Source organism: Podarcis gaigeae (assembly GCF_964106915.1).
Source record: "Podarcis gaigeae genome assembly, chromosome: 12".
NCBI classification, from domain to species: domain Eukaryota; kingdom Metazoa; phylum Chordata; class Lepidosauria; order Squamata; family Lacertidae; genus Podarcis; species Podarcis gaigeae.
The window spans coordinates 47,284,654-47,312,451 of NC_139688.1; the positions used below are offsets into that span (position 1 = coordinate 47,284,654).

At 44.1% G+C, this 27,798-nt stretch overlaps 2 protein-coding genes across 5 annotated transcripts in view; one reads left to right on the plus strand and one right to left on the minus strand.

The window, feature by feature from the left end:
• NPHP3 (nephrocystin 3) overlaps positions 1–27,798 on the minus strand; it is a 216,430-nt gene that overhangs the window by 159,393 nt on the left and 29,239 nt on the right. For 2 of the 3 annotated variants that reach the window (XM_083705566.1, XM_083705567.1), the window contains exons 16-28: positions 27,564–27,646; positions 26,115–26,253; positions 24,503–24,667; positions 23,811–23,908; positions 22,892–23,014; positions 19,849–20,038; positions 18,572–18,813; positions 17,599–17,674; positions 17,377–17,504; positions 15,451–15,691; positions 15,031–15,156; positions 13,007–13,122; positions 10,924–12,649 (exon numbers count right to left, since the gene is read on the minus strand). In XM_083705566.1, the coding sequence (XP_083561692.1) occupies positions 12,469–12,649; positions 13,007–13,122; positions 15,031–15,156; positions 15,451–15,691; positions 17,377–17,504; positions 17,599–17,674; positions 18,572–18,813; positions 19,849–20,038; positions 22,892–23,014; positions 23,811–23,908; positions 24,503–24,667; positions 26,115–26,253; positions 27,564–27,646 (1,908 nt within the window). In that variant the 3' untranslated portion in view covers positions 10,924–12,468. Of the gene's footprint in view, positions 1–10,923; positions 12,650–13,006; positions 13,123–15,030; positions 15,157–15,450; positions 15,692–17,376; positions 17,505–17,598; positions 17,675–18,571; positions 18,814–19,848; positions 20,039–22,891; positions 23,015–23,810; positions 23,909–24,502; positions 24,668–26,114; positions 26,254–27,563; positions 27,647–27,798 lie in introns of those variants that run through there. The other variant, XM_083705568.1, reaches the window with a different exon arrangement.
• On the plus strand, positions 164–10,162 carry UBA5 (ubiquitin like modifier activating enzyme 5). 2 transcript variants are annotated; one of them, XM_083706018.1, is made up of 12 exons: positions 164–404; positions 2,493–2,538; positions 2,625–2,714; positions 3,673–3,782; positions 4,061–4,147; positions 4,710–4,794; positions 5,568–5,672; positions 5,835–5,962; positions 6,318–6,453; positions 6,666–6,741; positions 7,423–7,529; positions 8,731–10,162. In XM_083706018.1, the coding sequence occupies exons 1-12, from the start codon at positions 265–267 to the stop codon at positions 8,812–8,814; spliced, it is 1,194 nt and encodes a 397-aa protein (XP_083562144.1). In that variant the 5' UTR covers positions 164–264; the 3' UTR covers positions 8,815–10,162. The 2 variants fall into 2 exon arrangements, with proteins under 2 accessions (XP_083562144.1, XP_083562143.1); XM_083706017.1 differs by having other exon boundaries at positions 195–404; positions 7,423–7,532.

Below are 27,798 nucleotides of genomic sequence, written 5' to 3' on the forward strand. Positions count from 1 at the left end.
TTTTGCTTGCAAGGGGGGGCAACCAGGCTCCCCACCCAATCGCTCGCCCGCCACCCCCGGACTCTGAAACTCGCAGCAACTTTCTGAAAGGAGAGAACTCTGAAGGCCGGAACTGTGGTCGCCGGCGCTGCGTTGCGCGGGGGGGAGCCTTTTGCCGTGACTCCCGGAAGCGCCGGTTGGGGAGACGTGTCTCTGGCAACAGCTGCGGCGGCGCGGGGTTGGGCTGAGCAGCCGGTACTGCGGGCTTTCCGCTGAGGGATCGCCATGGCCGCCTCGGAGAAGCTGGTGGAGCAGCTGCGGCGCCGCGTCCGGGAGCTGGAGGAAGAGCTGGGCCGGGGGGAAGGAGGCCGGCGGGCGAGGATCGAGCAGATGAGCTCGGAGGTGACCGACTCCAACCCGTACAGGTGAGCGAGTCTTTGGGGCAGGGGAGGGTGGTCGTGAATTACATTGCAGGGGGGGTTGGGCTAGATGACCATTGTGGGCCGTGGTCCCTGTGATCTCGCCCTTTCCCCCCAAGGAGGAGCTCAAGGTTCTCTCCCCCCCACACACACATGCTCCACAACATCCCTGCGAGGTAGGTTATAGGCTACCTGGCCGAGGGTCACCCAATGTAAAGGTAAAGGTAAAGGTACCCCTGCCCGTACGGGCCAGTCTTGACAGACTCTGGGGTTGTGCGCCCATCTCACTCAAGAGGCCAGGGGCCAGCGCTGTCCGGAGACACTTCCGGGTCACGTGGCCAGCGTGACAAAGCTGCATCTGGTGAGCCAGAGCCGCACACGGAAACGCCGTTTACCTTCCCGCTGGTAAGCGGTCCCTATTTATCTACTTGCACCCGGAGGTGCTTTCGAACTGCTAGGTTGGCAGGCGCTGGGACCGAGCAGCAGGAGCGCACCCCGCCGCAGGGATTCGAACCGCCGACCTTTCGATCGGCAAGTCCTAGGCGCTGAGGCTTTAACCCACAGCGCCACCTGCGTCCCTTTTGAGCTTCATGTAAAATAATATTTTTCCCAATTTTTTAAAATTAATTTTCCAAAAAATAATAATTAAAACATACATACATACATACATCCTGTTTAAATTTTGGTAACGTTATTAAGTGACTTCCTCAAATCCCCTTGATTGAATTTCATTATATATCATTTTAACAGTTTTCCAAAGTAAAATAATAATCTTAATAATTTATTACCCGCCCATCTGGCTGGGTTTCCCCAGCCACTCTAGGCAGCTCCCAACAGAAAATTTAAAAAACACGGTAAGACATCAAACATTAAAAACTTCCTTAAACAGATGTCTTCTAAATGTCAGATAGATGTTTATTTCCTTGACATCTGATGGGGGGGCATTCCACAGGGTGGGCGCCACAACAGAGAAGGCCCTCTGCCTGGTTCCCTGTAACCTCGCTTCTTGCAGTGAGGGAAGCACCAGAAGGCCCTCAGCACTGGACCTCAGTGTCCGGGCAGAATAATGGCGGTGGAGACACTCCTTCAGGTATACCTGGCCGAGGCCATTTAGGGCTCTAAAGGTCAGCGCCAACACTTTGAATTGTGCTCAGAAATGTACTGGGAGCCAATATAGGTCTTTCGGGACCGGTGTTATATGGTCTCAGTGGTCACTCCAAGTCACTAGTCTAGCTGCCGCATTCTGAATTAGTTGTAGTTTCCGAGTCAGCTTCAAAGGCTGAGCTGGGATTTGCAGACCCTGGGCTCCCAGATCCTAGTTTAGCACTCTGGCCTAGTCATTCTTAACCTCTGGAGGCACACAAAAGAAGGGCCTCAAGATTGCAGGGTCCGCACTGGTTCCTATGGGGAGGTGTGGTCCTTGAGGTATGGCGGTCCTGAGCTATTTAAGACTTTATAGGTCGAAGCCAGCACTTTGAATTGGGCCCCAGAAGCTCATGGGTGGCCAGTGCAGTTGGGCCAGGGTTAGTGTTGTGTGCTCAAACCAGCCTGCCCTAGGGAGCAACCTGGTTGCTGAATTCTGCACCAGCTGGAGTTTAAAGTATAAAGCATTGCAGTAAAAAAGCTCAACAACTTTTTGGGGGGTGTCCTAGTTTTTTAACTTTTTGAAATATAGCAGCCCTATGTCAGTGGATAGATGGAAATCCTTAACAGCTGGTCAAGAAGTGGTGTGGCATTTTCAACTACTGTAATGGAACAGTAAGAGGCAAGTAATGGCTATTCCTAGTGGTAGCACAGAAATTAGTGGCATGAACAGGCTGTATACACACCTTCGTTTAGCCCTTTTCCGTTTAGCCCTTTTCACCAATCTGGAGGCTGTTGGTTTATGTTCCAGGATGTCGTAAATGAATCCATACTTAATTTAATCACTGTGGGAGATCTGGAGCTGCTGAAACATCCAAGACAAACAGGGATTTCAACACACTTCAATTTTGCACCATGGAATTTGCTAATCTCTTTTTGATCTTGAAATAGCTGTGTCATGTGAATGAAGCCCACTTGACAAAAGTGTTTTTGTTTCTTCCCTCTCTCTAGTCGCCTGATGGCGCTGAAAAGAATGGGAATTGTGAAAGACTATGAGGTGGGATAATGTTTCTTATAGAAGTTTGCATTAATGATGTAAACTCACAGCACAAAATACTTACCGGTGTTGGTTTCTTGTTGCAGAAAATCCGCTCCTTTGCCGTCGCGGTGGTGGGTGTTGGTGGAGTTGGCAGCGTAACTGCTGAGATGCTGACAAGATGTGGCATTGGTAAGGTAATAATACGTTTCTTCTTTATAACAACACTGTCCTGAGTAAAAGCAGTGGTGCTTTGGTGAAAGATTAATTTCCCTTTGTCAACTTAAATGTATTCATAGTGGCCTCTGTAATGGGAAAAGGGTGGTCACCTACATGATGATTAGTGACGGTTTAGAAGCTGTAGTTGGCAGAGGCTCCTGGAAGTATGTTTACTGTGCATTTTAGGACACACAGTTCTCCTTGCATGTCCTTTTTGGTTCTTATAATGGTACTTCATTTTTCTAAAATTGTTGAAGCAACATACATGGATTTATCTCATTTAATTCTAACAACAGTCCTGTAGGGTAGGTTAGGAAGAGAGGAAATGACTTGCCCATGGCCAAAGAGCAAACATCAATGTTGAAGCTTTATTTCCTACATCCAACCCCAACCCCCCGATCTCCAGTACAGTGGTACCTCGGGTTACATACACTTCAGTTTACAGACTCTGCTAACCCATAAATAGTACCTCTGGTTAAGAACTTTGCTTCAGAATGAGAACAGAAATCGTGCAAGCGGGAGGCCCCATTAGCTAAAGTGGTGCTTCAAGTTAAGAACAATTTCAGGTTAAGAACGGACCTCCAGAACGAATTAAGTACTTAACCTGAGATACCACTGTACTGTTGTTCTCTGATTCTTTTATCTCTGCCACAGAAGCACATGAGAGACAAATGAGAGCTTTCTTGTGGAAGTAACCCTTTAAAAGTTATTATTTAAAGCTGATGGGCGTCTGTGATTAATTTAAATTTTGAATCTCATTTTACTTAAACTATCACAGTCTTTTAAAACTGAATTTCAGGTGTTTTAGAAATAAATATGTTTGCACTTTAGAATCCGTAGGAATAATACTTGTTAGCCCAAGGGCTGTGACCCTGTCTGTCCTAAACGTGAACCTGACCAAAGGCCATTCATGTGTCACTGTAATCTTTCTTTTAGCTGCTCCTGTTTGATTATGATAAGGTGGAGCTGGCCAATATGAACAGGCTCTTTTTCCAACCCCACCAAGCTGGACTGAGTAAAGTGCAAGCAGCAGAGCACACTTTGAGGTATGTGAAAGTGGGAGGTGCCATCCAGTTATGCAATGCAACTTTAGACATGCAGAACTTCCAACTTTTTTAAAAAAAAGTTTCATGAGAAACTAATCTTAAAGAAATCATGCTGCGTACGTTTATGCGGAAGGAAGTTCTTCTGAGTCCAGTAGGATTTATTCCCAAGGAAGAGCATGGGATTGCAACCTTAGTATGTTAGAATTTGCAACACAAACGTGTGGGGCTCCTTTCAGAGATGTTCGTGTTAAAGCTGCAGTGTTTATTTTATCCTTAAGGAACATCAACCCCGATGTGCAGTTCGAAGTACATAACTACAACATCACAACCGTGGACAACTTTCAACATTTTATGGACAGGATCAGGTAACATATCTTTCGGGGGCTGGTAGTGGTGGTCGTAACGAAACACTACTGATTCACATTTCTCTAAATCGGGGTTGGTAACCTCAGGCCTGGAGGGTCAAATGCAGCTCTCCAGGCTTCTCTGTTTGGCCTTGGGACTCTCTAGGCCACACACCCTTTCTCCCAGGCCACACTGCTGTCTGGTCTGACCTACCCTTACCCCATCCTTGAGGGCTTTTAACTGGCTGGAAATAATCCTTTAACTCTTATAATGATTCTCCCTAGCTTGGATTGAGGATAGAGGGGTCTCTAAGCAACTAGCCCATGGGTAGGCAAACTAAGGCCCAGGGATCCAGCCCAATCCCCTTAGCCTATTGTACAAAGGTTAAATTGGCATTTGTCATTCTGGCCCTGCCCATTGCTGGCATGTGGGCCATGTAAGATTTCCTAGGAGAAGATGCAACCCTTGAGCAGAGAAAGATTCCATGCTAATAATGAATGGAGAGTTTCATGGTAAAACTGCTTCCTTGATCTTCTTGCAAGGAACCTTAATATTTCCATTTTCTCCCCTTTTTATTTATAGCAATGGAGGTTTAGAAGAAGGGAAACCTGTTGATCTTGTATTGAGCTGCGTGGATAATTTTGAAGCACGCATGGCAATTAACACAGTAAGTGCAGCAACAGCAACGCACACATGCCTACTGTTATCACCCAAGTACACATTGCACACCTATTGCTAGAAACTGTGGATCTCGTACCCAGTACATTGTAGCAGGTATGGCTGCTGTGCCATCTCAGTGGGGGAGGCAGAGGGTTCCCAAGCGAGCCACTTCTGAAAAGATGTGGCTATTCCAGAGTAGCTGTGCTTGGTGCATTTGCAGTATCATCGTGCCTTGAGCCTGTGTATGTTACATGAAAGCAGGATACACAAAAACAGTAATACTAGAGCTTGAACTGCATTTTGTTGGCGACTTCAGTTTCATCCTTGGGTGAATACAGACTTCTGTGACATGGACATGAATGGGATCCGTTTTCCAGATCTGGTTTGAGAAGTTTGAGGGATTGCTGAAGTCTGTCACAAAACTCAAATGAAGTTTTGCTTTCCTAAGAACTTATTTTCAATTGAAATTCTTTAGTTGACCAACTCCCCTACAATGAGTTCATTTTCAGGCCTGGAAACCAGGAGTGTGCTACCTATTCTTGCCTTTGATTTTGGGTCACCTGATATAATGGTGATAGTCATGTGATTTTACAGCAAAGGTGTCCTGGCTTATCTTTCAAAGTAGCCACCGGTCAGTTGGGGGAGCGGGAGCTCAAGATCTAGACAGTTCCCCTCCCCTGAAATAAGCCTTTAGCTTGATTCAGCACATAAGCAGTTTAGATTTTTGCAGCAAGTGCAAATTATGCATGTATAAATAGTACGTGTTTTATGTTTTTTAAGGCTTGTAATGAGCTTGGACAAATATGGATGGAATCTGGAGTGAGCGAAAACGCTGTCTCTGGCCATATCCAACTCATCATCCCTGGCGAATCTGCTTGTTTTGCGGTATGTGATGTTACGCTTTCCATGTTCCATTGTGCTGTCCTTCTAGGATGAAGTGAAAGCTGTTGGAATCTAAAGTCATTTTTGTTGGCTCCTTCTCCTGTTTGTGGGTTTTTTCAAATGTCCCTTTTATGATTCTCAAACTCCTCTCCCCTTTTTGGCTAGTGTGCACCTCCACTTGTCGTAGCGGCAAATATAGATGAGAAAACGCTCAAACGGGAGGGAGTTTGTGCCGCCAGCCTTCCCACCACTATGGGAGTGGTCGCCGGTCTTCTTGTTCAAAACGTCCTGAAGTAAGTGACTGAGATGCCTCAATTTTTTTTTAAAAAAAAAGTTTAAGTGGGAATTGGTGCATGGCAAAAGAAGCATATTGGATGAGATCCAGAGTAGTGTGAGCAGCTGTGTCCTTGTGCATTCTCCATCCACACCGCTCCTATATTTGCTGCAGATAGTTAGGGACCCTCCAGAGCAGATTTTCGGGGTGCACAGGTGCTGAAGGAGAACTCCAGTTGTGCAAGATTTCTGTTGCGCAAGTAGGCAAGAATCATTGGATGTCACCCATAATGAACCAAAGTGCTGTGTCTTCCGTCTGACACATGCAAATAATAAACTCTTCTCTTCTTTTATCCTTCCTGCATTTCCCCCCAGATATTTACTGAATTTTGGCACGGTGAGCTTTTACCTTGGCTATAACGCAATGCAGGATTTTTTCCCCTCCATGACAATGAAGCCAAATCCACAGTGCGATGACAGAAACTGTAGACACCAGCAGGAAGAGTACAAGGTAAAATTAATTACTAAAAGAGCTCAGGCTCCTTTTCCGATTCCTTGAAAGGGGTGGATAACTTGTTCAGCGGAAGTTAGAAAATGTAGCATGAACTCTTTGGAGATATTTACCCTAGTATGGTCATTCTGAATGGGCCTCTAGCATATAATTATTTAACTTTTCCCATTTGTGGGAACAAAAACGACTTGTGACTGTGTTTGTATTTCCAGAAAAAAGCAGCAGAAAATCCTAAAGTAGAAGTAATTGAACAGGAAGAAGAAATAGTTCATGAAGAGAATGATTGGGGTGAGTTACGATACTAAGACAACACAAATTGCTAGCTTACAACTAGCTTGGAACTAGTAAAATTCCCATCAGCCTAAGCAGCTGTTATTTACTTTCTCTCTTGTGAATGATTTCAATTGAGCCCCCACCCCAAAAAGCAGGTAGCTGTAAGTGAGGACATAGTTGTAATAGCAGTACAAGCTATGGTCTTCTCACTATTGTGACCTATTATCATGGAAGGGTATCCCACACTTTGGGAGGTTATGCTTAATTAGGGTTTAAAAACCCCTAAACATTACTGCTGCTCCCAGATCCATTGGGCCAGTCCAACATGGGGGAGGGTAACAGCCCTACTCCCTGCCCTTTCAATTGCCTGAAGAGGTTTTTGACTAAAACGTACAGTGGTACCTCGTGTTGCGTAACCTCCAGGTTACAGAATCTTTGAGTTATGGCTGTTGCAAACCCGGAAGTATACTTCGCCATGCATGCACAGAAGGGCACCTCCAGTTACGAAGTTTTTGGGCTGCGGCCGGGCCTCCAGTATGGATCCCGTTCGTAACCGGAGGTACCACTGTAATGTCTTTATCTGCCCTGAAACATAATTTCAGTCTGTAACTTTTTTATATTTGTAGACGATTACTGTGTATACTGTTAATCTGCACTAACGCTTTCCCTTGCATTGATGTGTTTGGGGCTATTCAGGGATAGAGTTGGTATCGGAAGTTTCAGAGGAAGAATTAAAAGCTGCTTCGGGTCCAGTTCTCAATCTTCCAGAAGGAATCACAATGGCATACACAATACCAAACAAGGTGGTAAGTTGTTTTTAGCTAACGTCAAGAACATTTTATTTGGATTGGCTTTAACTTGTCAAGTTGCATGTGGGAATGAGCAATCAGTGCCGCTGTTCTGCAGTCTTCACTTCCATCGTGTACGTCAATAAAGTTGATGTTAGGATTCCTGCTCCGTATTTGCAGTCATGGGATTGTTGCCTATCACATGACGGTGTATGTATTCATTCCACAGTGTGGGAAGTGATGGAGACAGGATGTTTTGGGTTCCTGTGTTCCGGAAAGTGGGACTATTGTCCTTTGTTTTTTCTCTTTGCTGTCTGATGAGAAAAAGGAAGGAGCTAAGTCAGAATGCTCTGAGTGTATTATATTTAAATAAATGAAGATTAGCCAAAACGCTGTGCTACTGAGTTCTGTTACATGAACTGCAAATACTCTGCAGAATCATAAGTGTGCTGATGCCTCTTGGCATCAGTCACTGTGATGTTCAGGCTGGAGAAAGCTTTTGAAGCTCCCAAACGATCAACCAGGAGGGAGAGAACATGCCAGTCGGGCATGTGTCTCTACCAGGGTCCTACACGAAAGTAGGACGAGCCTAACAGCCCACAACTGCTGTCACAGCCACAGCAGCACTGCAAGCTTTGCACCTTCCAAGCTTGGCTGTCGTAGCTTCCTTGGCGGAGAGAGCCTCTGCTCACTTGGCACGTACGTGCTTCGCTAACCTTTGCTTTACAATGGGGTGGGAACCTCTGGCTTGTGAGGCCTCCAGATATCAGGCAAAGGGCATGCAGAGATGCAGTTGCCGGTGCACAGTTTGCAGCCTTGAAATGTCCTTCTGCTTGTGGAAGGATGCTATCACCTGATAGGCCTTAACTAAAGCTCACTGGGATGAACTTCTGAGCTTCCCCCATAGGGATTCAGTAGCGTAGCCAACTGCTGCAGAAGGTGGAGTTTGAAGTCAGCATTGATCATTGGTAACTTTCAGCCTGGCGAGACTAAGCGTGGATTTTCTGTACTTGCCATGCAAGGAAGTAAGAATGAGTCCCCTGACATGATGGTGATGTTGGGTGACTGACAGGTGTTAGTATTTAATTGCGTTTGTCTCCGGCCTATTTTACTATAATGTGTGTGGTGTTCAGCATGCCAAACTTGTTGGGGCTTTTGGATTTGAGGCTATAGTGAAAAGGTGTAAAGGCATTTACTACTCTTCTCCCCTCACCAGGAAGAGAACGCTGTTACTGGGGAAACTGTTCCAGAATCTGAAGAAAGTCTAGAAGAACTTATGGCTAAGATGAAGAGCATCTAGCACAAAGAACACTTCGAGATTACTGTAATTTCAGCAGCCAGTGATGTGTAACAGATTTAGTCCTTCATGAATAGTGCGTCGTCATGTTGTTTTTTTGTTAATTATGTGAAGACTTTACAGAAGGTATGAGGGTCCAGTGAAAACCAAGGCAAGCTGACAGGTTTAATATATAACACAATGCCACGCTGCCTTTTAAGCCCAGTTCAGGTGAGAGTAAATTTGTTGAGCGTAATCAGTTCCTCCTTAGGATGCCTGGATTGGAAAAGTGTCTAAAATAGTAACACTTGATCTGCTTAAGCTTATAGTTAGAAGAATGAAAAGCTATGTGATATATAGAGAGAGCCTTGTTTAAAAAATGATTATCATTGTCATACACCCTAGCCAATTATATATGACCGTTACATGGAAAAGTAACTGTTTGGTATACTTTTGTTAGCCGCAAGAGAAGTCTTTTGGAAGACTTAGTGGGCTGAAAATGTGGGACGAGCCAATATCTGGTTCCTCTGGCCATGCAATGTGTAATAGGAAGCATTGAATGCTAAAATTTGCTATCACCGATATACCATTATGGAGAATACTGAATTTGGGAATGCTCTTGAGCCATCATGCCTAAAATCCTCAGTTTCCAAATAAGAGGAAAATAAAGCAATGAGGCGAAAGTTGCTTTGAATTGATAAGAGAAAACTGCACTAGGAGTAAGTTTGGCAAATGATCTAGTCTATTATGTTCAATTGTAGATTATCACTCAAGTGGTGTAGGATAAAAAGGTCTGGGAAGCAGAAGTTGCCAGGGCTTCCTCCACCAAAGCATTTAATTCCCTTTCTAATCTGGGCAGGTCAACCAAAAATTGAAAGTTAGGCAAGGTTAATGACACTTGCAGTTGCTCAGCACTTACCAAGGCCTCTTGCCAGTTGCTTTATAATAATGTCACCTTAGTAGTATTTATTTAAGTAATATTTCAGGTATATATTTAGTAAACAAAGAAGCTGCAATTGAAGAGAAGCCTATTTAGAATCAATGGCCCTAAGGCTAACTATTTTTAAACCACCAGCAAACTACAGTTTATGCTTGCTGGACTGAATGTTGTACGGTCAGTTGGATAAGCCTGCTGGAGAAATGCTTTTGTCATTAGCTGGTGGTTAACATAAAGACATATTTGGGGGAAAAAGTGGTTTGGAAGTTTGATGGTTCTAGGCAATCCCACAATTAATTGCTTCAACTATTTGTTCAACCACACTCCATTCCGTTTCCATTTCTCATTTTTACAACAGCATTTTTGTGTGTCCTTCCTGTGAGTTACTTTCTTGGAAATAAACTTTATTACTAAAATAAGCTCAGCATCAACCAACCAATGTGTTATCTACTTGTGTGCTTTTATAGATTGCTTTCTACCTCAGGACTTTTGTGCTCTACTGACAACTATTACATTTGTTACAAGAGTTTTGAAATTTAGACTACCAGCATGTCTAGAATTCAGCTTTAACAAAACTTCTATTGGTGCAGTTTATACCATATACAAGTTTTGTTGCCAAAGGCCTGCTTCTTGCTTATAAACATTTCAGATTAAATTATTATTGGAGTGCAAACAAATAGGGTTAAGACTAATTGAACCATTTGTTTCTAAGCTACCACTGCTTCAGCCTGATGCCTAATACAAAGAAAGGAATATTTAATACTTACTTTACTGCAGCCCTGTTCAATATTCACGCATAAGTATGATTTGTTTTCTGTGGGGCTTGCTAATAAGCATGCATGAATATGGTTGCTATGCTAGGGTAAACACTTAAAAGGGCCTGTGCGGAGTGCCACGTATCAAGGGGAATATATTAACTGTGAGAAAGCAAAGCTGTATAGAACCAGGTAAGATGGAACAAAAAATGATAAGGGAAATTAGGAAGCCTTCAAATGTGTATAATTTTTTTAAATAAATGGTGTATTTCTTCATGCCCAGCCGCGAACTATAGCTGTGTGTCTGTCCCACACATAAGCCATTCCTGAAGGTCAAAAGAAAAGCACCCCACACAGCTCAAGAGTACATGGTACATGGTCTTTGAGTCCCAGCTCTAGATTTTGAATATGTGGCAAACACAAAGCAGGCTATTCAGTTAAGAGTTTCACTTCCTCACAATTTAATGTATATCCCAAAGGAAGTATAACTGGACAGCTACAAATACTGCTTTTAAATTTCATAATTTACAGAAAGATTGACAGTCAAATTTTTTTTCTTTTTTCTCTCCACTTTGGAGATATAATAATAATAATAATTTATTCTTTAGACCCCACCCATCTGGCTGGGTTTCCCCAGCCACTCTGGGCGGCTCCCAACAGAATAGTAAAAACATGATAAAACATCCAACATTAAAAACTTCCCTAAACAGGGCTGCCTTCAGATGTCTTCTAAAAGTCAGATAGTTGCTTATTTCCTTGACATCTGGTGGGAGGGCGTTCCACAGGGCGGGTGCCACCACCGAGAAGGCCCTGTTGCCTGGTATCAAAAGCTCTGACTGTAGAGTCGCATTAAATCCAACAGAAGTAGGAAAAGACATTACAGAATAACAGCTCAGTTCCAACAAATCCTTTATACCTGGGTCAAGGAAAGAAGGTGCTGTAACTAAAAAAAACCTGATTATTATGTAACACGAATAAGCCTTGGGCTTGTGTACTCCCTATCTTCTCTAGTGCAGCCACAAGGAGTTCATTAGCCATCGCTTTCAATTGTGTTGTGTCCAAACCAAAATTTCTGGTTAAGCTTAACTATGGTCTATTGTAACAAATGAACATCATAAAACCCAGTTTGAAGTTGGCTTTCCTCTGTAAACTGCAGGACAAATGACAGTTTTGAGTCAGCGAGTTAAAAACAAGGGGAAGCCTCTGTTCCTTTTGTGGAAGATAACTCACCTTGGATAACTCTACTTGGCTGGAAATAAGGGAGGCGTGCAACTTAGCTTTCTGCCCCAATCAGGAAGCATCTCCCTGTTTTTGCTCAAATCAAGAACCTCCATCTTTCTGCACCTCTATCGTTACTGCTTCACCTGAGCCTCCTTTCTCTTGCTGGAAAGACTCTGCACCTAAGAAAGGTATTATAGATTATATACGTACCTGTCCTTATAATCAATGGGACTTAAATCCATGTAATGTATGCAGGACCGGAGTGTCAACATAACTAAAACTACTTTTTAACTGTGTGGAACAGTCTGCAAACATTCAGCAAAACTGAAAACAAAGTGTTCAGGGCACTGCCATCCTCCTCTTATTCAGACATACCCATTTGACGTGGGTGGTGCTGTGATCTAAACCACTGAGCCTCTTGGGCTTGCCAACCGGAAGGCCGGCAGTTTGAATCCCCGCGACGGGGTGAGCTCCCGTTGCTCTGTCCCAGCTCCTGCCAACCCAGCAGTTTGAAAGTACGCCAGTGCAAGTAGATAAATAGGTACTGCTGCGGTGGGAAGGTAAACAGCATTTCCGTGTGCTCTGTTTTCTGTCACGGTGTCCCGTTGCGCCAGACGTGGTTTAGTCATGCTGGCCACATGACCAGAAAGCTGTCTGGGGACAAAGCCGGCTCCCTCAGCCTGAAAGCGAGAGGAGCGTTGCTGCCCATAGTTGCCTTTGACTGGACTTCACCACCCAGGGGTCCTTTACCTTTTTACCTAGTCATCACCTTTGTCCATGTTGCAAAAAAACATTGGGAGAGAAAGCACTCTTCAAACTGAGGGTGTCTCCACTGGATGAATGACGGGACGCTGCCTTGCCGCCAATCAACAAAGTCTCTGCTTCTTTGATTTCCATGGCTCTCTTATAGAGTTCGGCAGCCTTCTCAAAATCTCCTCCCTCGTAGCTGGGGGAAGGGGGGGGGGAAGAGTGAGAGGAAACAAAGGAACAAAAAACATTCCACATTGCTATTCCAGAACATTTGCAGAATAGTAGAAGAACTGAAAAAAGCTATAGAACACTTAACTCGTATTTCCTACTTTTCTGGAGATTAAAGTCATCCCCCCAAAATCAAAATATACTACATTAAAATGCTTCAAAGAAACTTTGCCAGGTACTTCTGACCACCACCACCACCCCACCGCTGCTTTTGGCTCTGGTCCAAAGATCTGGTGTGTGAACCTAGGATTATTCAGTAAGCAAGTAGTGCACACATACACTTTTTTAAAAAATAACAAGGTAGGTTGGTTAGATTGAATGTTACCTAAGCACAGCCAAATTCTTTAATGTTTCTCCCACACGAGGATGCATCCGCCCAAAGCTGTCTTCATAAATTTTCAGCGCACGTTCGTAAAGAGGCAAGGCTTCAGAGTGCTTTTTCTAGAAGTATTAGAGCACAAAAGATAACAGGTATTGCCAAAAGTGTTTGTTCAGATCTGAGCTAAACACTTCAAGTTTCATTAAAATTGGAAACCATAAGATGTCTATGCCTATGTAACTACAGTGGTGCCTCGCAAGACGAAATTAATCCGTTCCGCGAGTCTCTTCGTCTAGCGGTTTGTTCGTCTTGCGAAGCACGGCTATTAGCGGCTTAGCGGCTTAAAAAAAAGAAAAAAACTCGCAAGAACTCGCAAGACATTTCGTCTTGCGAAGCAAGCCCATAGGGAAATTCGTCTTGCGGAATGACTCAAAAAACGGAAAACTCTTTCGTCTAGCGAGTTTTTCGTCTTGCGAGGCATTCGTCTTGCGGGGCACCACTGTACTCTCAGATTTTGACTAAGGTATGATAAAAATCTGAGAGCTGGAAGGCAAGAACGGGTGCTGCAACTTTTATAAATTAATGCAGGACACAAAGTCAAAGAATTAAAACAGGCTGTGCAAGGCTTAACTTCTGAAGATGAGAAAAGCTAGGCTCATAAGTTGGCCCGAATGCAGACTGAGTCCAAAGGAATGAATACAATGTAAGCAATGAACACCAAATATTTCAGCCAGAGTTTGTCTGTCTCTCTGCCTGCCTGCCAAAAAAGAAAAACCTTTGAAGAAGTCATGAGTCTTCTTCAGAGATCGCCAGCTATTACTCACAAAGCGCTTTGATATCCTCATTTGCAAGCCAACCACAAAAAACAGAAACTGTATGGTAGGTGAGGTTTGCGTAGGATAATTTTCCAATGTATTTGCAAAGTGTCTCTTGGGGTTTTCTGCCTATTCTGTCCTGCACTATAAACAAATAAGAAAGGGTGCTCTGTGAAACTCCCAAAGGAACCATGTGAGTAAGGGCTTTGCTAGGGAACCTGATCTGCCTGATGCGAATTATGACAAGTAGAACGCACAGATCCCTTCCTGTGAACTAACTTGCGTGGCAGTCAGGGAGGAAGGTGAAGGAAAACATTGAGAAAATAATAACCCTGCTGTTTCATATCCAAACTGCTGTGTGTGTGAGAGAGAAATCTTGCTGCGTGCCAGAGGATTTGGGCAAGGGCAGGGATGAGTGGTAAGCGAGCCAACCTAACACCTGTGCGATCCTGCTTATAGGTTTTTAATAGGTTCCATCATGCTCTGGGGGGTTTGCTAGCAAGCAAGGACTTGTGCAAGTGGGATGGGCCATTGGCAGCTGTGCTCAAAAAGTACTATAGTAAAGGTAAAGGGACCCCTGACCATTAGGTCCAGTCGTGACCGACTCTGGGGTTGCGGCGCTCATCTCGCTTTATTGGCCGAGGGAGCCGACGTTTGTCCTCAGACAGCTTCCGGGCCATGTGGCCAACATGACTGAGTCGCTTCTGGCAAACCAGAACAGCGCACGGAAACGCCGTTTACCTTCCCACCGGAGTGGTACCTATTTATCTACTTGCACTTTCACATGCTTTTGAACTGCTAGGTGGGCAGGAGCTGGGACCCAGCAATGGGAGCTCACCCCGTTGCGGGGATTCGAACTGCCGGCCTTCTGATCGGCAAGTCCTAGGCTCTGTGGTTTAACCCACAGCGCCACCCGCGTCCCTTACAAAAAGTACTATACAGCTATACAAAAATGTGAACCGCCCTGAGATCTTACGATAATACTATGCTGTGCCTCTGTATCTGCTTCCAATTAATGTGAAAACACACATTTTTAGTCCTATTTAAAACCAGCATTTTATATTTACTTCAGGAAGCTGCAATAGAGATTTTAATCTGGTGTTTCCCCCCCCCCCTCTTCTTATTGGCTACATTGAATTGTGGCATATGTTGTGCACATCATTCATTAACCATCCCTGATATTGTGTATAAAAGGAGAAGGCAGAGAAAACTTACCACCTGGCAGTAAAGAACGGCTAGGTTCACTAAAGCAGTGGCCACACTCGGGTGCTTTGGACCAAAAGATTTCTGCCTGATTTCAACAGCCAACTCGTACAGAGGAGCAGCTTTGTCAAGCTTTCCCTAGGAAACAAAGCAAGCGTGAGCTTGAGAGGCAGATCTCTATAGTCTTCTTTCCTTTTAGAAATGCAGCACATTCAATCCATGCTGTCATCAACCGTTGGTTGAAGTCAAATGAAAATGTCACTATTTGCAGGGCTGTGCGATTACTCTGGACTTCATATCCTTGGCATAATTTATTCTGCTTCTGTTATTTCCACTGCACTGTCACGGCAAGCTACCGTGCAAAGCCCCAAGCTAGGTGAGAGCTTCTGACACTTAAACCAAACAGTGCATTCACACGTGTATTGCTCTTACCATCTTCTTGTACAGCACAGCAAGGTGTTTCACCGTGTAAGCCAGAGACGGGTGGTCTGGGGCCAGCGCTCTTTTCCTGATGTCAAGTGCCCTTTCGTACAGCTCCTCTGCCTTGTCGTAATTCTTCTTCTCGTTGCTGAGGGCTGCTAGATTATTCAAAGACTGGGCACAATCTGGGTGGTCAGGCCCAAGAACGCGCTCTCTCATTTCCAGGGAGCGTTTGAGGAAAAGCTCTGCTGTCCTAGAAGAATGTCCATTTTAAGGGAAAGCATTAATCTGCTGCAGCAAGACTAAAAACGCAGAACTGTAAGTGATTTAGTCAATGCATCCATCAAAAGTGGATTAGCTCATACCAGAACTTGCAGAGCAGCTGTACATCCTTTGTTTTACCAGTGCTGCAGGATGGTATAGTTCTACTCCAAAGACAGTGTGTTCCACTGCTGATGAAGAATCGTGACCCTTCAGTATATTGTGCATTACTGCTAGGAATTTGGCTTGCTTTGTCAACCCTTGACGTTTCCTTTCAAGAAGGAAAAAGGTTTCTGCCTAACCATGTTTGCAAGGGCTGGTTCATGCAAGACAAGTTTGCCCCATGCATGAGCAATACCCACTGTCCTTAAAATGCACTTGCATATGCAAATGAAACAGATGATCTAGGTAGCCAGGGGCCATAGCAATTCCCATAATTGCACCACCACTTACCCCAGGACCTGTGATTGCTCAATGTTTGTTGGACCTGCCCTGATACACATCTGCTAATTTTATCGAAAATCAAAATTGAAAATGAAAATTAGGGGTAGGGTTGAAATGAAGCATACACATTTAGAACACAATGCCTGACACAGGCTTCCTCAAACTCGGCCCTCCAGATGTTGTTGGCCTACAACTCCCATGATCCCTAGCTAGCAGGACCAGTGGTCAGGGATGATGGGAACTGTAGTCTCAAAACATCTGGAGGGCTGAGTTTGAGGAAGCCTAACACATCTGGAAAAATAAGTAGAGAGGGATTGGGATTGTCCAGCAGATTCTAGCCCCCTACCTCACATGTCACCTGCATATGGATAATGCTGGCTGCAAAATTATGCTTCGGTCCAAGCTGATAAAAATCAAGCTGCCTTATAACTTTGAAACTGGTGTAGATAGGTGTGAAGTGGCCCAAAGTCCATGTAGGAAGATACTTGTGTTAGAAGTCCTGTTCCGTGGTTGCAGTCATGGGATTGTTGTCGTTCACATGATGGTATATGTTTTGACTCCACAGAGTGGGAAGTGACGGAGACTATGCTAGAGAGAGGGGGAGCCATGTTGCAGTGCTCCGTGTGTGTTTATATGTAAATAAAGTAGATTAGCCAAAAGGTGAGTTGCTGAGGTCTGTTACGCAAGTTGCGCAAACTCTGCGGATCCCTAAGTGTGCCAATAGTGTTTTCGAGGTTACCAGCATGAGTTTGACCAAACTGCGGGAGGCAGTGGAGGACAGAGGTGCCTGGCGTTCTCTGGTCCATGGGGTCACGAAGAGTCGGACACGACTAAACAACAACAACAACAAAGTGTGCCGATGTCTGTTGGCATGGGTCGCTGTGATGTTCGGGCTGAAGAAAGCTTATGAAGCTCCCAAACAATCGACCAGGAGGGAGGAAACATGCCAGTCGGGTGTGTGTCTCTGCCAGGGTCCTACTCAAGTGTAGGCCGAGCTCCTGACAACCTGCACATTGGAACTGCAAGTCCTTTTGGCCATTTCCTTCAAAAATGGCAGGAAATGCAGCAGTGGCACAAACCTGCAACCTGAGCTTGTGTATGATGTTCCTTCTTCCACATGGAACGCAGGCTACAAAACTTGTATGGCATCGCTCCTGTCAGGAATAATGGTACCCTCCCAGCCAGTTCTAAGAGAAAGGAAGCCGTGTAGGTTGTTACAGAATCACTACTTACTCAAGGTTATTTTGGAGGTAGTAGAGAACTCCGAGCTCGTTAAGCGTCCGAGCATTATCGGACGTATCTTTTCCCAAAGTGAGCTCTTCTAGCTGCAGGGCTCGTTGGCGAAGAAGAGCAAATCCATACTAAAAAGGAGATTAAGAAACTCACTGCCTTGACCTTCTATATTTTAAGCCTTCAAATAGCAAATGGCGTATAACAAAGGAATAAAACATTTACCAGGCTTCCTTTACGTCTCACAGCTTTTTGCTGAATTTTTAAGGATTTCTTCCTTAGCTGTTCAGCTTGTTCGTATCTAAAATGAATAAAATCAATTACGATTTTGTTTGACTAACTTACTAAGAGTTCAACAGTGCTTTTAACGGGGGGATATAACCCTTCTTTCTCACCAGGCTAGTGGGAGTTCTTGACTTCTTGGGATGCAGTTTTATGAGAAAGTATTGTCAGGGTTTGTTTCAGTACTGTAATGGCCTATATATGGAGGACGACACAGCAGCCGCGGCTGCCTATAAAAAGCTACCAGTGACTGGGTTTCTGTATAAACAGAAGCACATTTCCTCTTTTCATTCCACTTGCTGCATGGATTACAGAAATTAGGCACAGTTGCAGGTGCCCAGGTGAGATGTGGGACATGGGTGTAATTCGATGCCCATTGTATCCCATTAACATGAGCATAAATATCTAAACTGGCCTATGGATGGAAGCAAGCATCTGTGAAGCCCAACAAAAGCAATTCCTTAAAACCTGATTTCAAAAGACCCACAAAATCAGTTGGTTGACAGTACTCTCTACCTCAAACCAATCTCCTATCAGTTGACAGTACTCTCTGCCTCAGTTGACAACCAATCAGTTGACAGTACTCTCTGCCTCAGTTGACAACCAATCAGTTGACAGTACTCTCTGCCTCAAACCAATCTCCTATCCCACTCTATAATTTTTCGGGAGACATAAAATAATGCTGAACATCAAAGCATCATTAGCATACATCCCTTGCCATACTAGTCCACCTAAAGAGAGGGAGGCTCTCTCCCCAGTCTAAGAGCTTCCACAACCTCCTTCCCCAAACTACCCTTCCGATGTCCCAAAACCAAATTTCTTTGCCCCACGGGTTTTGCAGCCCAGTTGTCTCTCTGAAGCAACATCTTAGGGAGGAGAAAAAGAGAGAGAGATGGAGAAAACTGGATGTGCTTACTTGTTCTGTTTCTGATACAACATTGCGAGAGCATCAAGTTCACGAGCGACCCTGAGATGTTCAGTCCCGTAAGCATTTTCGGAGATTTCCAGAGCCTGCTTATACAACTGTTCAGCATTACCAAACTTCTTCCACTGCACATAAACGCCGGCTAACTGATGGAGTGACTGGGCAACTCTGGGGTGGTCTGGATCAAGGGCAGTCTCCCGAATCTCCAGCGAGCGCTGCAAAGGAGCAATGGCCTATAAAAGAATATATATATATATAATATAATATATATATATATATATATATATATATATATATATATATATATATATAAAAAATTTTTTAAAAAGGGAGGTGGGGTTGCCCAGGAAATTCTATTAAAAGCTCTCCACCTTTCCACCTGCCACTTCCTAGTGGTGCTGCAATAAAAGTGCCAGGACATTTGCAAAGCTAAGCAGGGTCCGGTACAGTTTTAAACTGGATGGGAGACCACATGTTGAGATACCTGCATTGTAGTGGGATTGGACAGGATGATGCTCAGGCTCCCTTCAACTCTATGATACTATGACTCTGGAAACTTTCCACTAGGTGAATCGAACTGTCTGTTTGACTCCATATAAAAACGTAGTTCCATACATTGTGAAGGAGGAAATAAAACACTGCTTTCTCTGGGTGTTGGGAGAAATCTGTACACCTTATACAGGTTTTTCCAATCACTTTCCAGAACTATGCCAGTCCTTCAACGGACTACCTCCAGATTGGTCTGCATTGTCTTTTAAGAGGCTTGATGTGAGCCGAAGAGTCCATCTCTGGTCTCTTGAGACCTAACAGAATGACTGGGGTGTTCTCCTCCACCGTAATCTTCCCCGGGATAAATATAGTTATCTCCATTAAAAAAATAGATAAAGCTTTTTTAAAGATACAGTGGTACCTTGGGTTACATACGCTTCAGGTTACAGACTCTGCTAACCCAGAAATAGTACCTCAGGTTAAGAACTTTGCTTCAGGATGAGAACAGAAATCGTGTTCCGCCGGTGCAGCGGCAGCAGGGGGCCCCATTAGCTCAAGTGGTGCTTCAGGCTAAGAACTGTTTCAGGTTAAGAACGGACCTCCAGAACGAATTAAGTTGTTAACCCAAGGTACCACTGTAATAGCAAAAAATAATGAACCATTTGAATGAAAACTACAGTTCTCCGTGTATCCAACACTGCACAAAATGGCATACCCGTGGCGTGTCACTGTGGGACATAAGATTTTCATTTGCTCTTTTGCCCACCAAATGCACTTACCTGACTGAGAAGACCCAGGTCTTTAAGAAATCGCCCCAGAGTTTCATAAAGATCAGCCAGAGAGATCATGCTTTCTTCCCCCTCGCAGCTTTGCTCGTAAAGTTTAAGGGAGCTAAAATACTCTGCTGCCATGGAGCTCTTATCTTTCCCAAGAAGCTGCCAGTAACTCAGCAGTTCTGCAAAATGGCCCCTGCAAGCAAGGAAATACGATGCAGGAGAAGTTCCAAGGAGTAAATTCTAAACACATTCAATAGAATAAAATAAAAATCCTTCCAGTAGCACCTTAGAGACCAACTAAGTTTGTTATTGGTATGAGCTTCTGTGTGCATGCAGACGTCTTCAGATACACTGAAAAAGAAGTCACCAGACCCTTATATATAGTAAGATATATATACAGTGGTGCCCCGCAAGACGAACACCTCGCAAGACGGAAAACCCGCTAGACGGAAGGGTTTTCCGTTTTGGAGGCGCTTCACAAAACGAATTTCCCTATGGGCTTCCTTCGCAATACGAAAGCCCATAGGGAAATCTCCGGGACAGCGGGGAAGCGCAGTGCGTCTTCCCCACTGTCCTCGGACCTCCTCCGAAGGCTGGCGGTGGGGCGGAGAGACCTCCTCCCCCCGCCAGCCTTCGGAAGGCTCCTCCGAAGGCTGGCAGTGGGGCGGAGAGCCCTTCTCCCCGCGCCAGCCTTGGGATGGCTGCTCAGAAGGCTGGCGGTGGGGCGGAGAGCCCTCCTCCCCCCGCCAGGCTTCGGAAGGCTCCTCCGAAGGCTGGCGATGGGGCGGAGAGCCCTCCTCCCCCCGCCAGGCTTCGGAAGGCTCCTCCGAAGGCTGGCGATGGGGCGGAGAGCCCTCCTCCACCCGCCAGGCTTCAGAAGGCTCCTCCGAAGGCTGGCGATGGGGCAGAGAGCCCTCCTCCCCCTGCCAGGCTTCGGAAGGCTGCTCCGAAGGCTGGCGGTGGGGCGGAGAGACCTTCTCCCCGCGCTAGCCTTCGGATGGCTGTCCTGAAGACTTGCGGTGGGAGGAGGGTTTTCCTTCCCACTGCCAACATTCAGAATGCTGTTCTGAATGTTGGCGATGGAGAGGAAAAACCCTCCTCCCACCACAAGCCCCGGGAACAGAGGAGAAGCGCTGCGCGCCTTCCCCTCTGTTCCCGTACCTGTCCAAAGGCTGGCGGTGGGGCGGAGAGACCTCCTCCTGCCGCCAGCCTTCGGAAGGCTGTCCTGAAGACTTGCGGTGGGAGGAGGGTTTTCCTTCCCACTGCCAACATTCAGAATGCTGTTCTGAATGTTGGCGATGGAGAGGAAAAACCCTCCTCCCACCGCAAGCCCCGGGAACAGAGGAGAAGCGCTGCTCGCCTTCCCCTCTGTTCCCGTACCTGTGCTGAAGGCTTGCAGTGGGGAGAAAAGCCCTTCTCCGCACCGCCAGCCTGGCAAGCGGTCTCCATAGGAACGCATTAATTGATTTTTAATGCATTCCTATGGGAAACCGTGCTTCACAAGACGAAAAACCCGCAAGAAGAAAAAACTTGCGGAACGAATTAATTTCGTCTTGCGAGGCACCACTGTATATATATAGAGAGAGAGGGTGGGGAGGGGTATTACTCAGAAGGGTGGTGGGAATGGGTGATTGGCTGATAGGTGTGGTAAACCAGTTGACGACTGTTAACGACTGCAATTGGTCTTACAGGAAAAAGCAAGAGGTGAGATGGCCAAAAATAGCTTTATTGTGATATCCCTCCCAACCCTCTCACTATATATAAGGGTCTGGTGACTTCTGTTTCAATGTATCTGAAGAAGTGTGCATGCACACGAAAGCTCATACCAATAACAAACTTAGTTGGTCTCTAAGGTGCTACTGGAAGGAATTTTTTGTTTGTTTGTTTCGACTACGGCAGACCAGCATGGCTACCTACCTATATCTAGAACATTTAATAAAGGTTCTGGCCCCATAAATACATTTGGTGGACACCTATGTTACTCCTGATGTTCATCATGCTGGGTCTAAAACAGCCAAAGCAGTCCATCAAGGTCTGAGGTCTGCTCATCTCCCCAAAATTACTACCCCACATGGGGGAAATATTAATAACAGTATCCAATTTAATCCTCCTCCTCTTCTAGTTAGGAACCTATGAAGCTACACCATGGTGAGCAATTGATAGGAGGGCTTCTGAGTCTCGCTTTGCTATGAGCTGCTGGGTGAGCCAGTTATCCGAAATGTGTCAAAGTTTTGGGAGACGTCTCTAGGACAGCACAATGACACTCCCCCCACTCACAATCAGTCTACGTGCCAACTCTTTCGCAAGTATACACATGGGCTCTCTCAATTGTCATTTGCTGCTTAATTCAACTACCTCTAAAACCGTATAAGAAGAGCTGCACCATTTAAGTATGTTAAATTATAAACATGTATGACCAAAAGGAGCTATCTAGCCTAGCGCTGTCCACTCCCGTTGAAAGCAGTTTTCCAAGGCCAGGTCTTTCCCAGATCTGCTACCAGAGAGTCTTCTCAACTCTATAAGCTTTCTGAACCTTACATGAGCCCAAGGCTCATTCTCACCTATGGCTCAGCAGGATGAATCAACACAGCCATTGGTTCTGCCTAATTGGTCAGTCCCACAAAAGCTGAGGAAAAACACACTTTAGTTCTTTCCCCCAAATTCTGACTACCACAATCTTTTGCAGAGTCTTCCCGCTTACTACGCGTATCAGATTCTCTTTCGTTCTCCCCAGTCCTGACACAATAGCATCAAAGGTCCTGGCAGTTCCCTCTCTTTTGAACCCAGGGCTCCCTTGCACGAGCCAAAAAATATGGGGGAAATAAGGCGCAAAAAGAAAATGTAACCAAACCCTCTGTTGCTATTTGCACCGAGGAAGGGGAATTAAGAACTCTTGAGCAACTGGGGTAGTTGAATTAGATACTCATGATGTTACTCAATATTTCTATCTGGAATGAGCGTGTCTGTATGTATTTCTATGACTGTGTGCTTATTTAGAAATGACACACTAGCAATAAGAACCTGCAAACCAAGACATAGTTCTTACCTTTTATAAAGGTTCTGAGACACAAAGAGATTCAGCAGGCACTTCTGCAACTTTTGCCTGTCCCCTTGCTGCTGGAACAACCAGGGGAGTTCATTTGCACTCCTCCAAGTCACTCTCTCTTCGCTGATGGGAGAACAGAAAGCAAAATACAGGGGTTGATAAAATAGTCATCCACATTGGGCAATATTACAACACATCTTCTGCAAAATGCCTTATCTGCATAGAGTCTATCTACTGTATTGGGTTAGATCCAATACTAGTCATAGTCAGAGCAGACCCACTGAAATTGATAGACATGCCTATTATTTTCAGTAGGTCTCCTCTGAGTAGAACTTAGATGGCTAAAACCACATCGTTTCAATTTATATCCTGCCTTTCTAAAAAAAAAAAAACAGCACCCAAAGCAGCTAAGCAAAGGATATTGAAAAAACAACAACTATTAAAACACCTTTAACATAAGATGAAAAAAAAGCAGATAAAACCAAGTTGAGACCCTACTGCAAAAATCTTGCCCTGGTCCCAAGTTAAAGCTTTGCCTAAATCTATCCACTGAGTCTATAGCAGAAGTGAAATCTGAGATGAAAACTTCCTGGTTTACAGTTCAGACTTTTAGCCACTGAGTTATAAAAACCATCTGTCAACTACAGTGGTACCTCAGGTTACATACGCTTCAGGTTACAGACTCCGCTAACCCAGAAATAGTGCTTCAGGTTAAGAACTTTGCTTCAAGATGAGAACAGAAATCCTGCTCCGGCGGCGCAGCAGCAGCAGGAGGCCCCATTAGCTAAAGTGGTGCTTCAGGTTAAGAACAGTTTCAGGTTAAGAACAGACCTCCAGAACGAATTAAGTACTTAACCCGAGGTACCACTGTATAGGAAATACTGAATTATTTGTTTCTTTAATTTCCTGAAAAGTCTACCTTAGTTGCATGGTGAAGTAGTCTATGAGTTTTTCTCTGAAAGTAGCAAAAACATTCTGACCTTCTTCCATGTATTGCAGTTTGACCGTCTCCCAAGCCTAAAAAAAACACACAAAAAACACACAGAAGACAATGGTTGCATTGTATAAATTGCAGAACAACTCTACACATATCTTTTCAGAGTTCAATTAGACCTACTCCCAGGTAGGTGTGTGTTACAATGCAATCCTATGCATGTTACTCAGAAATAAGTCATAGTACGTACAATGGGGTTCAGCTAATAAAATAGGTTTAGGACTGCAGCATTAATCTCTCAGATTAGTAAATCGTGAACTGAGGATTTCGAAGTCTCATCAGAGAAAGCAATGAAGAAAAACCAAGGCTGGTACATTGCATAACTTAACTGCTTAATATAAGGCTGGTAAGGCAAGGAAATCCAAAAATCTGGAATGAATTTTACATTAAGAACATAATTCCTCATGCCTGGGGCATGTCTGTGTACAAGAGAAAGAGGGAGACAAAGCTTCCCATCAAGACTGGAACTATAATTTATAACAGAATGGATCTTAAAAGATTCTTTTTGTAGAAAATATTTGAAAATGCAAGGAGGAGGAGTGAGATGCATATATTCTTTTATTTTGCATTCTATAAGAAGCTGGCAGGTGTCAGATACCTTTGCAAGAACATCTTACCTGAAGGTGTCGAAACTTTAACAAGCCACAGCCGTATGTCAAAAAGCACATCTTGTGCAAACTGTAAACTAATGAGGCCAGCACTTCCCAAGACAGCGCAGGACATAGTTCCATCAGTTCTGATTCGCTGACTCCGTTGTGACTGACACTGATGAGGCAAAGTATCTACAGCGCAAGCATACAAATAATTTTAATAAAATTTATCATCCACTGCTTTCTGAGTCTGCTGTGTGACCAGTAATAAATAATACAGCACAGCAGCAAAACAAAACCAGTAGATGCTTCAGGATCAAGCTAAAAAAATACTGAATCAATTAATATAATAAGCATTAGCATTGAACCTAGACGATGGACAGCTCTCCAGGAAGTTCTGTCTACATTCTTAAAAAAGTGGGGGAGTTCCCACAACAAAAAGTAACCTCATAAAAATCTCAGCACAGAGATTTAAATGTGCCTAAACAATGTAAGAAGCTTTGAGAATGCTTGACAGATATACAAGATTTTAGATCTAGGGGATTTTGATCTTAGCTCTTTCAGAAGAGTTGAAAGATGAAAACATGACTGCAAACTTATCAATCACTGCTTTGAAAACTGGCTACAACATAAATTGTGTTTGCTGCAAATCTTTTGTCTTATTAGTGTAAATTAAATAACTACTTTATCTGAAGAGACATAACAAGAGATTTTAGCCACCACACACCTACAACAGAGCACTGAAGAGAGAACAGATTTATCTTAAAACAAGCACTGACTTTTAAAATGTCAGCCAGCATTTCAGCTGTTCAGAATTTCCCAGACCAAATAAAACTCCAAGATAAATCAAATTGCACTGAATGTGCATTTGGTCATTGACTTTGGAAGGGAAAAGTTTATTTTTAGATAGCAAGCCTGAAGGCTGGGCATTCTCATAAAGCACTTAATTTTGTTTTAATGAAGTACTGCTTGCCTGATCTACTAAATTATAAAGCATGCATGTTGCTGTGCATGTGTCCATGTTCTGCAGAAACTGTGTGTGCAGTACATGTCCTTGAAACCTGCTGATGTGTGGGATGGTCTACAAAAGCGATGCCAACATTGCCATGTGGTAGAATATGGCGGGTGGCGCTGTGGGTTAAACCACTGAGCCTAGGATTTGCCAATCATAAAGTCAGCGGTTCGAATCCCTGTGACGGGGTGAGCTCCCGTTGCTCGGTCCCTGCTCCTGCCAACCTAGCAGTCTGAAAGCATGTCAAAGTGCAAGTAGATAAATAGGTACCGCTCCGGCGGGAAGGTAAATGGCGTTTCCGTGCGCTGCTCTAGTTCGCCATAAGTGGCTTAATCATGCTGGCCACATGACCCGGAAGCTGTACGCCGGCTCCCTTGGCCAATAAAGCGAGATGAGCACTGCAACCCCCGAGTCGGCCACGACTGGACCTAATGGTCAGGGGTCCCTTTACAACAGATTACAGTACAATTGTTATAACCAACTGAACATGGTGGTGAAAGGTGGGAATCTAAATGTGGATTTTACAATTTGGACTTGGGGCCATTGAAAAACTGTTTCTATGAAAGTACATACACATTTCACACACCCCCCCAAAAAAGGAGAGCTTCTTTAGACTTCGTAACTTGCCTCTTTCATGAGGTTTTTGTCTTTTTCACTTTTCAAGGATTCTTCGACTGAATTCAGAACTAGCTTGTACAGCGACACTGTGTCTTGGCACTGCAAAAACTTCTGAAGGATTACGTCAATGTCTTCTGCACTTCCAGCACTGTGAAGGGGGAGGAGGAAACAAAGGATTTAAAAAGAAAGCACACATTTCACCTGAAACCGAGTATTTAAATTACTACAGAAAATGACTATTTATTATGGACTTCAGCCACGCCTGTGCCCAACTGGAAAAACATCTGCTGGTGTGCGTTTCTAAATTTGGGTGGGGGCGGGAAATCAAAATATCAGGCACAAAGCAAAATGCCTTCAGGTTAAAAAAAATCCCATAAAATAAGAGTTTTAAGTTTTTTTAAAAAGATTAAAGCTATTAACACAAAAACACTTAAAGCAAGGCAGATATTTATTATATTCAAGCTGAGTCCTAAGTTAAATATAACAATAACAACGATTGTTCATAAACATCTGTGCGATGAATGTTTTACAGTGTGATTCTATGTAAGCCTTGCTGCTGACACTTGTCAAGAATTACAACCGCTTCTTTGCTTGTTTTTCTTTGCAGATTTTTCTTCTCCCTCCGGACAACTCCTTGTCATCCCACCACCAATTCCCTGGCTCTGAGTCTTCTTCCCTTTGGGGGGGGGGTTCCCCAGCTGGTGCCCCCCCCCATTCCTCTGCATTCAGCCAGTCCATGACACAAGGTACAAACCAGGGGCGGCAATTTCCAACAAACACATCAGGTTTTTTAACAAGCCAAATTCAAACCATGGGATGTGAAGCTGGTTTGTTTAACTAGCCAAAGTTGGTTTTAACCGATGATCTCTGGGTGCACGTGCAACAAGCCAGGTTTTGTGGAAAGTGAAATTAGACTTTGCCCAACTTTAATGGGAGGAGAAGAAGGATGTCAGACATCTTGAACCCACGGTAGCTCCTTTGTCCTTGCACTAAACCATGGTTTTAGTTTACATTCTAAATCAGGTCATAGTTTAAACTCCAGTTCATATGTCATGATAAACTATGGTTAGTTTTAAACAGGAAGTGGATGTTTCAAAACTCCTGTTTTGCGGCTGCACTTAAGGAGAAAGAAGACGAGGACAAGCAAGTCTGAGTCTTGTTCCTTAAAATTTATTGTTTGTTAAATTTTATATTTATTAAATTTATATTCCTCTGGGGAAGGCCTCCACAAAGGGTCTTAAAGCCCAGATCAGTTTGTATGCAGCACTAAAACAATATTGTACCATTAAATCTGAATCAGGCCACTGTGAAATCTAGATCCCACTAAAAACAGTGATGAAGGTCCATTGAATTTAGTGGAACTGGATTCCAAAAACACAGCTTTTACCTTTTCACCCACAGTATTTGTTTACAGAACACATGCAAAGCACTACAGTTTCCGTATTTATTTCAACATACCCAGCCATCATTCTGCCCAAGAGAGTGACATACAAGGCATTGCAAGTTGTAGCAGAATGACCATGTTTCTCAAGCTTCTCCTCCTAGAGTAGGTTTGAACACAAACGTTAAGTATTCTATGAGGATATGAAAATTCTGCAGAAATATACAGGATGAAGGAGAGCACAAGAACAGCAACACATTATAACTCAGGGTGGTGCAATGTAAATTATATGACTTTTTTAATTAAAAAAAA